Source organism: Jaculus jaculus, chromosome 2 (assembly GCF_020740685.1).
Source record: "Jaculus jaculus isolate mJacJac1 chromosome 2, mJacJac1.mat.Y.cur, whole genome shotgun sequence".
Lineage (NCBI taxonomy): Eukaryota > Metazoa > Chordata > Mammalia > Rodentia > Dipodidae > Jaculus > Jaculus jaculus.
Genome location: NC_059103.1, coordinates 131,427,325 through 131,439,590, shown reverse-complemented (window position 1 = coordinate 131,439,590; position 12,266 = coordinate 131,427,325). Strand labels below are relative to the sequence as shown.

The following is a 12,266-nucleotide window of genomic DNA, read 5'->3' as shown; positions in this document are numbered from 1 at the left end:
GTGATTGGAGAGTCAGCCTTTGGGGCTGGAGAGTTTTGTTGTTGTTGCTGTTGTTTGTATGTTTTAATTTTTTTTCTTAGTTTTGCTTTCTTTTCAAGTTTGGTTGTACATGGTAATGAATACCTGTTCCTGAGTCGAAGTTTCTCTCTCTGTTGCTTTTAGAAGGAACTCTTCATACCTTCAGGAATTGTTAAAAACAGCTAAACAACACAAGTAGCGCATGCAAGGCATTAAGTTAGAAGTGTGAGGATGGACAGTTGGGTGGCAGATGGGGAGGTTTAATTCAATGAACATTTGCTTCCAAGTATTAGTTACTTTATTAGTCACTGAGCTTAGGAATCTTACTGTTATATTCCTCCCATAAGTCAGTCACTGTTCTCTGGAATGACTTCACATCTTTAACCTCCTCCCCTTGATATTTGGCAGTGAGCTAGTGGAGATGTCAGTACTGCTATGGTTAGGAAGTCCTGCAGTGTATGATATTATTCAGTTTTCTAATCATCTAGTGAGGAGCATAAAAAGTATAGCAGTCATTTTTCTAAGGGATATTTTCTTGTGATAAGAATGTGAAATCAGGGCTGGAGAGATGGCTTAGTGGTTAAGTGCTTGCCTGTGAAGCCTAAGGACCCCGGTTCGAGGCTTGGCTCCCCAGGACCCACGTTAGCCAGATGCACAATGGGGCGCATGGAGTCTGGAGTTTGTTTGCAGTGGCTGGAGGCCCTGGCATGCCCATACTCTCTCCGTCTCTCTATCTGCCTCTTTCTGTCCCTCTCTGTCTCTCTCAAATAAGTAAACAAAAAAACAAATTAAAAACAAAGAATGTGAAATCAAGCTGTTATTGCTTATGCTGAAGATGCTGATATAAAAAGTTAAATGGTTAAGTGAAATTTAATATGAAAAAAGTCCTAATAAACATTTTATCCTATAAAATGACAGCATTTAGATATTAATATCATTTTACATAGATCAAATCATCAATAACTGTTTTATAAAGGAGAATTGGCTTAGCTCATAATTGTTTTTTCAGACTAGGAAGGCACTGTCTAACTGCCTCCTGTGTAGGTCTCAATTGCTTTGTTTAGACTAACATTATACTTAGATCTTGGTGCCCACACACCTCTCATAAGGTACTGCTGGAGGCCCTACCGTATGTCTTGCAGCACTGATTTAAAATATTCTGTGGATAACCCACTTGCATAGCAGATGAAGCTAAGAATACAAACAAAATTCATTCCGTCTGCTTGCTTTCCTAAACTGGATCCTTCTTAGGAAACACCTGATGTGGTTTTCTGCTTTCTGATCACTGGGCTTTTAAGTAAAGACTCATTTCTTCTATGAAATGGATTTGGAACAAATAGAGTGAGCTGAAAAGAAAATCATCTGGATGCGTTCAGATTCAGACTCTGTGCTCAGTGGCATCCTAACATACTTAGATATGTCAGAGACCCACTGTCTAAAGTCGTCTCTGAAAGGCCAAGGACAGCTGTGGAATTACTGACCTGGAAGTGGCTCTGTAAAGAACTATTTCTCCCAGGGTTGGGTCCAGACTAGATGTGGGACATGAGATACAATCCATATGCTTTCATCTCTAGCCCCTGCCCTCTGCACATTAGTGCAGGGCATGAAAATCCATATTTCTAATAGGAGTCTTTCTTACTCATCAAAGGAATAATGTACACTGGCTTAGTGATCTGGCCATGTCCCAGAGGTGCTCCTGCACGTGGACAGAAGCTGTACCACCGAATGGTATACTGACAGATCTGTGCCTTTCCCTTCCAGGACGTGGGAAGAAGGCAAGGTACTCATCTTTGATGACTCCTTCGAACATGAGGTATGGCAGGATGCCTCATCTTTCCGGCTGATATTCATCGTGGATGTGTGGCACCCTGAGCTGACCCCCCAGCAGAGACGCAGCCTTCCTGCAATTTAGCAGGAATCCACTCAGGCTTGTGTGAATACTCAGGAGAGATGCTGCCTCTCTGGTTGACTTTGGATGTGGAGACAGAAATTCAAACACCGTGGTTCTTCATTCCCTTGTAGCTGAAGGATCCCGAGGCTCCTCCTGGGAAGTGAAGCAAGTGTTCATCTTGCTGCTGCAATTAATGAAGAAAGTGCCTGCTGTGTGACATCCTTGACAGGGCTGCCCTGATGCCTGCGCTTATGGAGGACATTTGACTGCTTCTATCTCACCAGCCAAAGATAGTCTTCCATATAGAGTAGGGTCTAAACCAATGTACAATGACAATATATGTAGAAACTGTGAATGGATCACTTTAGTTTGTAATTTTTCTATACAGTTATATTTTTCTAAGGTAGCTAAACTAGTTTGCTACTATGTACCATGACATTTTTGTTGGCTTTAGTGACAGGCTGTGTAAATGCTTTACTTCTATTAAATGGTAGTTTTCCTAGGGAACTCAGATATCTTCCTTTTCATTTTCTTAGTAAAAGACACTCATTTTTCTAAGTAAAAACCAACTTTATTTTCCTAACATAGAGAAAATGTACTTAAGCCAGGATCTATGCGCTGAATTCTTGCCATTGAGTCAGATTAGATCCTCATTAAATCCAGTGTTTTCTCTTCTTTCCATACTAATGTTGAAAATATCAAGCTCTTACTTCAAAGAACTTTTCTTACATTGAGAAAGGACCTGGGATCATTTTATACTATGATATAAGGATACCACATGTATTTTTTTTTTTTTTTAGTATCAAGTAATAGGGCTTGAAGGGAAAAATGTAAAATTTATGAAACTAAAAGTTCCCTCCCAGGATTAGGTGGACAAGTGCATCTTGGCTATCTGTGACCCAGGGCTGGGAATTTCAGTGCCTTTGCACTTGAGTGGCAAGAGGACAAACCCTTCGGTTTGTAAATATAAGGATAAGAATAGAGGCACTTTCCAGGAATACCAGAAGCTGTTCCTGGGGCTAGGAAGCAAAGATTGGTTGCTTCACTGTAAGAGTTTGGAAGGCTTTTCCATCTTTCTGGTTCAAGAAGCTTCTGCCATTTAAGCATAATTTTATAATGAAAGTTTTTATCTGTGTTTAGTTTGAATATTACCACAGCACAAAGAGCAACTGAGAGTCTTGCTCATTCCAAGGACAATCCATACTGTCGTAGAGTAGCAATGTATTTGACTCTGTATTTTATTATTAAAGCTAATTAATTAAATTAAAAATAAAGAAGTTACAGCTATATGAATGCAGTGATATCCATGCACTGAATTCTAAGGCAGTATGAACAAAAAAGCTGCAGAAATAGCATGTATTTCAGCAGGTATCCTACAGTGGTGATGAAATACTTTGCTTGCCTTCCCTTCTGATGTCAAAGGAAGAGCTTTCTGTACCTCAGCTAAAAAGCAAATCTTTGGCATTGAAACTGACCCTTTTTTTCTTGGCTTTTAATAGAAGAGTTTATAAAATATTTGTCCTGTTCCTAAAATACTTGTGTGTTCCTCCTTTTGCCAGTGTCCAAAAGCCTAGCAAAACAGATGGGAAGAATATTATCAGTTAATCACCAAAACCCAAAAAAGAAAACAAACTCTTGAAAACTAAATAGGTATTTGTGTTCTTCAGTATTTATTAAATGGGATATTACTGACAAGGGCAATACCATTCAGTGCTCAGATAGAAACATTCCTGTCACTCACTGAGTTTGATTCTCCAAGTATATCGAGTGTATCCAAACCATAAGTCCTCATTGTTAAACCATCCTCTTACATTCATGTAATGAAATTATGGAAATGAGTAAAAACTAGCTTTTAGCTTAGTAGATATAACATGGCATTTAAAACAGGGTCACTACAGTAAGACTCTAAATATTGCCAGGAGTATTATTACTGTTACAAAGGGCTGATATTCATTGATTCCAATAACATTTTGAGTACTTGAATCCCACATCTATTTTTATGAACCCAAGCAATAAAATGGATTTTCTAATGCACTTTAATTCTTTCTTTCTCTTATGTCACAGTACGTCAGAAAATTTTTTCAGCCACTACCTTGGTAGAATTATTTCAGGGTTATTATTTTGTCATTTGAAATGTCTATACAAAATGAATTGGTCTTATTTTGTTCTGTGATGCAATTGTGTCAGAAATATTTTTAATTCTGTTTCAATTTTGCTTCTTCAAGTTTAGAACATAAAAATAGCTTCTGTTGTTATTCTTTACCAGTAGAAAAAGTTAAAACAATAGATTCATTGAGAAAGAGTGTACAGCTAGTTATGTGGCTCAGTGACAGAGCATTTGCCTAGCAGGTACAAGGCTCTGGGCTTGATCCAGAGAGAGAGACATGATAAGCCACTGGAGTGATAATGGCCAGTTTTAAAAAGTGGAGTCAATTACCTCTTTCTTTTATATTGTTCAGCTACCACATATACTTCACAAATACTTAAAATGTCGGATCATATTTTGCTGACCATTATAAACTGACACACTTTAGCTGACATTGAGCACCGATTGGTCATACTAGTAAATGTCCTTGTCATGCAGATGGCTAAAGAAATAAGAGCTATCTGAAACTTTGCAACAGGTCTATGGAAACATGGCACAGACAAGAATGTCCTCCCCTTTCATGTCTTTATATCTGGTTTCCTTTTAGTGGATGTTGAGGAGTCAATTTCTAAGGAGAGGAGATAAGAAAGTAGAGGGTCTTTGGCATTTCATCCTGCTTTCCCAGTCTTCCCTTAGCTCATGTTGAGCCATCCTTAGAGGGCTTGCATCATGATTAACTGTCAACTCTCTCAGCAGTGGCCAGGCCTTTCCCCATATCTTAGTAGGAAGGTGGGGACTTAAATATTTTGCTAGCACTCTCCTTTGCTGTAGTGACCCAGGTGAACTACCTTGCATGGGCTCATTCTCACTGACATGTGTTTTTATGAGACTCCTCCTGTGTATAGACACAAGCTGGACTGATGGGATTTGCTAAGATAAAATAATCATATTTCAACCTGCCTGTGCCTTGTTTTCAAGTCAACTCATGTATGTCAGCTGGTAGCCTGACAAATAATGGTACATCAAAATCATTTTTTGCAGGATATCAAAATAAAACTTTGAAAATAGCCAGACCTATGAGAACATGCTCTTAGGCTGAACACTTTGATGCTGGTGATGAGGTCAGAGAAAATAATTCATAAAGAATGAAAATTACTGGAGCTACTATTGTCTCAGGGCTCTGCACTACATTAAATTTGACAATTGTGTCTGCACAGTTTAACTGTGGTGTATTTATTTCAAAATGCACTTCATCTTAATTTATAAAACCCAGAGAAGGTCCCTGTGGGATTTCCCAGAAAAATCTTTGTCCTAATACAGTGTGTGCATTGAATTTAGTCTTTCACGTTTTAAATTCATTACGTTTCATAAGTATGTGGGAAGAATCTTGTTTTACATAAATGGCTTGCTTCATCCTCCAATCCCCTCTCCCAAGGGTGGGGGGAACCTCAAGTCTTTGTCCAACTTTGGCTGTTCAGACCGATGGCTGGTGACAGTCATGGCTGGGGGGCAGGAGTGGAGGACCTCGTCTCAAGCAGAGCGCACGTTTGTGTGGTCGGTTGCACACGTGTTTCCCGGATAGCTGATCCACTGAAGGCTGGTGAGCGGGAGATCAGAGATGGGGGCTCAGTCAAGAGCCAGCAGAGGCTGTGTATTCTCACTCTCTCCCTTCTCCTCATGTTTCAGCGTCCCAGCTTCTACCACAGACTGAGATCTGATGAGAAACGTAGGAAAAACAAAGCGCAGTTAGGATTTAAGCTGGCCTTACTCGTGAAATTTTGGGAGGTATTTTAATTCTCTCTTCCCTTTGAGATCAAGACATTCAGAACAACTACTTGGTCTTTCTCTTTTTATTTTGTTTGGTACCACTATTTTTCTTGTGTTTCCTATGCTTTTTTTTTTTCTTGTGGTTCTGAGAATTGAAGTCAGGGCCCTGCTTATGCTAGGCAAATTCTCTACAACCCCAGCTGCCTATTCCACATTTTTATGGCTATATCTTGGGAGTCTGCAGAAATGTGTTTTGTTGATTTTAAAGGGAGACATGTACAAGTCACAAAGCTCCTCCAAGGTCTGTTATATAGATCTCATGATGCATGAAGTCAGTTGATTTTTTTTTTTTTTTTTTTTGGTTTCTCAAGGTAGGATCTCACTCTAGCCCAGGCTGACCTGCAATTCACTATGTAGTCTTAGGGTGGCCTTGAACTCGTGGCAGTCCTTCTACCTCTGCCTTCCAAGTGCTGGCATTAAAGGCGTGTGCTACCACGCCCGGCCCTAAGTTGGATTTTTAATGTTACCGCAGACTTTTAAAACCCTTTGTCCTTAGGGCCATTCAGTCATTGCTCATAGCTCAGCCAGGTTTTAGAATCGCATGGCAAAGTTGGGTCTTGCTCTTGACTTGCTGCAAAATTTGGTGAATTCTTGAAACTATGGACTTTTATTCTCTTGCTTGCAAAATAAAAGTGTGATCAATCCCCTCCACACACCCTGCACCACACACACACACATGCACACATACCTTTCTGGTTTGGTTTTGTCTGCTTTGTTTTGATGTAGAGATAGCTGCCTATATTCTTATCTCCTTTCATGTATATAGCATATAAGGCACTTAATTAAGAAATCACAAAGTAAATCAGCACTAGGCATGTGGTGCAAACCTGAAATCTCAGCACGCAGAAGGCAGCGACAGGAGATTCACAAGTTCAGGCCAGCCCAGCTCTACTGTGAGTACCATACCAGCCTGAGCTACATGAAACCCTATCAATCAATCATCAATCAATCGATACCAGTATGATCGCTACAGAACAGCTGGTTTCTACTATAAGTGTCAGTCAATTCAAACACATGAATAGATGCCAAATGCAACCTCGAAAAGTGGAATGGAGTTGCCCGCAACTGGGAAGGTGCAGAGAAACCCCAGGAGCAGTTTTTAGCCTTGGTTCACAAACATGTTTCCTGTGCATTTCTATCTGTTTGATTTCAGAGTCTCATGTGTATGTGGAGAAGGGCTGTTGATTTACAAAAGGATCAGATAAAGGAAATCCAGGAGACATCAAGACAAACAGTAAACCCAGCATGGTGGTTCACATCTATAACCTCAGCACACTTAGAAGGCTAAGGCTAGAGGATGATGAGTTCAAGGCCAGACTGAGTTATACAGTGATATACTGCCCAACAAACAATGAATTAAAATATATATATATATGTGCATGAGCTCTAGGACCTTAGACAGCAACCCGAGACTGCTGTGCCCTGAGGATCCTTGTGAACATGAAGGAACATGCCTGGCCATCTACTTTCAAAAACTTCACATTTCTATTTCTCTTCTTCTGTTGTGTGAATTGACCTTAGACTACACAGTGTGGACTACAGCCACAGAGGAAAGCCTAGTGACTCATCAGCACTTTACACACACCTCTTCTTGACCATGTCCAGCATGGGAAACCTATTCCTCCATGCCCCAAAGGGCTAGTCCAAGAGAATGTTATCCCCCATATTAAACTCAAACATTCCTTTGCAAAACCTCTAAGTCCTGCTTCTTGTTCTGCATCCTACAGCCACAAGATTACTTTCATCCCTGCATCTGTGGGGATGGCTTCCAGAACCCTTGTTAATATGAAAATCCATACATGCTCAAGTACTTAATATATTGAATGATGGAGTATCCACATACAAACTGTTGTTACCTGGACTCATGATTGTTGGCATTGATGCACTGCTGTCTGTACTTACACACACTGTGTTAACCCATTTTCCTTCTGTCTTGTAGGTATGTAATTGACAATGAAATTCATCTATTTGAATTGGTCTTTTTTTTCCAATCTGTCCAATTCTTTTGACTTTAAGATGTTTTATGGAACCAAATTGTTATATTATTTTAATGACTATTTGATTTGGTTACAAGCTTTTCCTTGTTTTACCATGAGAACATTATGAGGGAAAATTGGTAACTCTCAGTGAGTTTTCAAACCATCATCTCTTCACACTGACTGATACTAAGAAATGTTTGTGAACATCTCTACTGTATACCAATGACTGAGTATACAAACAGAATCCTGTGCTCAGCATCTTGAGGAGGGATTTATAAATCAGAGTCCTATGGATAAGGTACTCATAACGATCAGAGAGAAGCCCCCACAATTCTTTAGCTAAGAAGAGTGGGGTTACATGTCAAAAAGCCTCTCAAATAACTATGCTTATCCACTTTAATACAAGGTCTTCTCAGTCTTGTTTGGAGAATCAACTTTTTTTTAACAGATGGCAGAGAATACTGGGGTGGTTCAAGATTCATCAATACCACAAGAAAAGATAGTCAAATGCCTACTACAAGTTGAATCATCGCTACCACATCTGCCAGGGTCCTGGAGACACTGCAGAGGAAATCATGACACAAGTACTGCTCTCAATAATAACTTGACAACTACATCTAGGCAGATGACAACAGACAGTATGGTCAAAAAACATCAAAGCAGAAAGCCAGAGGCTATAGATAGCTCAATATGGAATGAGACTTCTGACATGCCCATGAATATTGAATATTTCAGTGCAATAATAATTAGATTCCAGGAAGAACAAGATGAAAATGGAAAACACTGGCCATTATTCAGTCCATTCTGCATAGCTGTATAATGACTTACAGTTCTGCTCTCAGGAAAAGTTTATGTCCAGAGTTTATCTAGCCTCCAGATCATAGCTAACAGTTACCATACACTCTTTCTAATGAGCTGTCATTGCCTACTTGAGCTGTGAGGAAAACCTGCATTATTTGTTATTTAATTATTTATTAAATAAAATCATTTATTACTTAATTGTTATTTATATAAAATAAACTTTATTTTGGGCACAGTGAAAGAAATCTTCATTGAGGAAAAAGTGTTCTAGAACTCACAGGCAATGGAATACTGTTTTCACCTTTAGTTAATAGTCAGATATTTAATAATGCTTCAGTAATCTTCTAAATAAACACCTTGGAATACGTGCAGAGAGCTGCAATCAATCAAAAGTAGAAGCTGGTGAGAGTAAAGAGCCAGGTTAGATTTCACTGGCAACAGAGCTCAGCATCGAGAAGACAAATTAAAACTGGTAGATGAGGGCTGGATGTGTTTAAAAAAAAGGGGAGATGGGGGCTGGAAGTGGAGGTTCACACCTATAACCCCAGCACTCAAGAGGCTGAGATAGGTAGATTTCCATGACTTTAAAGCCAGCTTTACTTAACAGAGTTTTATTATTTTTTATGAAACCATGCCATATCAACTCTCCTGGCTCAGGTTTTCACCTGAAAAATGAAGATAAATGATTGCTATATTTTTTTTCACATAATAAAATGCTTGGAGCTCTTTGAAATATAAACTACTTAAATTAGGATGGTTTATTATCTTACTGACACTTCCCTAAGTGTGCTGTTTCTGAGTACAAATGACAATTGTTCAACATTATAACAGATGGCTCAAATTTCCTTACTTGGAAACCAAAAGCTAGACTATAAACTGACAGAACAGATCAAAGAAGATTGCCCACACTATAAAATTATTGTCACTTGACTGAGCAATGGATCATCCCTTTAGAATGTATCACTCTACTACATGTGATGTATGATGTGTAGGGGTATTCAAGGATAAGACTAGTGTTTGTTGAGTCTACATTCTTCACAGTAAAACTCAGTATTGAGATATATAGAAGTTTCAGGGCTCCAATCTATGTTTGAAACAGTCATTTCCTGCAATCATTCAATATCTGTTGTGTGTAGGCTTGCTGAGGCTTGAGGAGTGAGATGCACCACTAGAGGCATCTTTGAACTTTGTTCAGGGGTTTTGCAATGGTCAAAACACCATGAGATTTGTGTGTTTGTAACACATAGATATTGCTGGAAACTTTGTATCTATTATAAATCAGAACTCAAGATTGCAACTCAGAAAATGAAGTGTTTGCCCCACTACTTTGAACATGGCCTTCTTTCATTAGAATCAGACTGGCACTTAGAGCTATGAGTCAGCATCAAATACCCATAATCATTGGTGGCATGCACCTCTGGGACGTCATTGCATTGGGACTAAAGTGTGATGCTCTGAAGCAGGTAGAGGAATGCCAAAAGTGCCAACAGCTATGATACTGATGACTCACTCGATCATAAGATGAGGTGGACAAAGGATGGCTAGTTCTCTTGATAATAATGACCTTTCATAAGGTCTGTGTTTTTAGTTAAATGAGAGTATGTTAGCAGTTCTTCTTTGGTATTATTAGATAAGTCTTAATATCAGTTTTCTTCATTAATATCTTTATCTGCTCTACTCACAATGGGGCTTGGGGAGGATGTAGTGCTGTGGGTGGAGGGAGAGCACAGGGCGCAGGGAGGCCGTCAGGGTGGGACCAGACATCCAAACTAACAGAGAGGCTGAACAAAGGCAAACGCCCATGAAGATGTGTGGAAATGGATGAAGGGATGAAGGACTGGATAGATGATGGATAGATGGATGGATGGACAAATAATCTAAGAAGCGTGTGACCGTGGAGTCAGCATTTTACTTGCAATAGAGAGAGCAGAACTTAAGATATTTTGCCACATGAGTTTTTAATAAATTTATATCAAGGTATGTAGGTGCATTCTTGTCATCCCAGCACTCAGGAAGCTGAAGCAGGAAGATTGTGAGTTTGAAGCAAGTCTGGGCTACATACCAATTCCAGGCCAGCCTGAGCTATATATTTTGATACCATCAAGAATAATGAAGGAAGGGACAAAGGAGAGGGAGGGAAGGAGGAAAGAAGGAAGAAATCATTTATACTTTTTTCACTCCCACTTGAAGTTCTCCATTGCTCCCAGGATAAAGTCCAATATGCTTATTATGCCTTATTCGGCCCTGTATTGTGAATCCTGAATAGTAATCCCCCATACATTTTGTCCTTTGCATAAATCTGTGCAAAAAAAGAGGCAGGTGGCCAGTATAAATCTGATTTTTGATCAGGAACATGAGCCACCAGGCTTGATCCTTGCCTGTGTCTCTGGCTGAAAATATTTGTTTATGATAAACTTTCATTTGGAAAGGAGCCAGTCTATAATAAAATGAAAATATTTTTGCACAGTGCGGGGAAGGAAAGAATATTAGTGTTGATCATACTATTTTTCTACATGCTCTACAGTTTATATTCTCATCTTGCTATCATTTGACTCTAAACAGCAACATCCAAGATCAGGTAGGTCAGTATGGCCATGTTTTGTTGAGGAAGCTGAGACTTGGTGAGGTTAACTGACTTTCCTAATGTCATACAGCTTAAAAAGCCAGTGAAAGAATGTGATGAGACTGTGAAATAAAAACAAAGCAGAAAATACAAGTGTAGCCATAGCCTCCAAGTCATAGAGCTAAAGCAAGCTGGCTTAGAATAATATATGACAGAGTAGATTTGCAGTGCAGGGGGCCCATCCATCAAAGCCCAGAGTCCCTTGGTTCTGATGAGATCCCAGAGAGAAGCATTCACTCATAAGAAGTTTCTGACAATTGCCCATCATTTATAGTCCTGATATAAAAACTCAAATACAGCACTTTTGAGCTCCTTAAAGTCCAATGATATCTCCTGCAAAGTCTGCCTAAAACTAAAGGGAATTTGAACACTGTGTAAGCCACCCCAGTTTTAAGGATAGCATTGCACAGAGATTTCTAATACAAACTATATCCAATGCTGGTTTCTGCTCATGTGTTAATCAAAGCTTTCGCTGTGTTCTTTGTTGGCTAGATGTTGGGGACAAACACTGTAAGCTTCAATGGTATCAGATAAAGCACTTGTTCACTGTAGGGGCTTATTCAGCTGTTCCCCATAAACTTGGGTGTTCCGGATGCTAGGTTCCCAGCTGATGGAGATTTGGGAATTAATGCCTCTTGGAGGCAGTGTATTGTTGTGGGCAGGTTTATAGATATTATAGCCAGTTTCCTCTTACTCATGTTTGGCACAGACTGCTGTTGGTATTGTCCACCTTATATTAGCCAGGAGGTGATATCCACCCTCTACTAAATAATGGCATGCATTAATTCCCTCTTCCATCATGGAGCTTCCCCTCGAGTCTATAAGCCAAAATAAACCTTTTTATTTTCCAAAAGATGTTCTTGGTCAGGTGATTTCTGACAGCAATGTGAACCTGACTGCAACATTCACCAATAACAATGTGTCATGAGAGATGAATTTTGTTGTGTCTTTCTCTGCTGAGCTCTGTCTCCCTTTCAAATTAATTATATCTGAGCATAGTGCTTCAGCAAATGGGGATCTTTTACAGAACATGTACTGTGA

At 39.4% G+C, this 12,266-nt stretch overlaps 2 protein-coding genes across 5 annotated transcripts in view; one reads left to right on the top strand and one right to left on the bottom strand.

Annotated features, from left to right (window-relative positions):
- The window catches only part of Asph (aspartate beta-hydroxylase), a 226,064-nt gene extending 222,121 nt beyond the window's left edge, over window positions 1-3,943 (top strand). For all 4 annotated transcript variants that reach the window (XM_045143382.1, XM_045143383.1, XM_045143381.1 and 1 more), the window contains one exon: window positions 1,780-3,943. In XM_045143382.1, the coding sequence (XP_044999317.1) occupies window positions 1,780-1,930 (151 nt within the window). In that variant the 3' untranslated portion in view covers window positions 1,931-3,943. The remainder of the gene's footprint in view (window positions 1-1,779) is intronic.
- The window catches only part of Clvs1 (clavesin 1), a 191,577-nt gene continuing 182,871 nt past the window's right edge, over window positions 3,561-12,266 (bottom strand). The window contains exon 6 of the mRNA XM_004653329.2: window positions 3,561-5,709. Coding sequence (XP_004653386.1) covers window positions 5,622-5,709 — 88 coding nt within the window. The 3' untranslated portion in view covers window positions 3,561-5,621. The remainder of the gene's footprint in view (window positions 5,710-12,266) is intronic.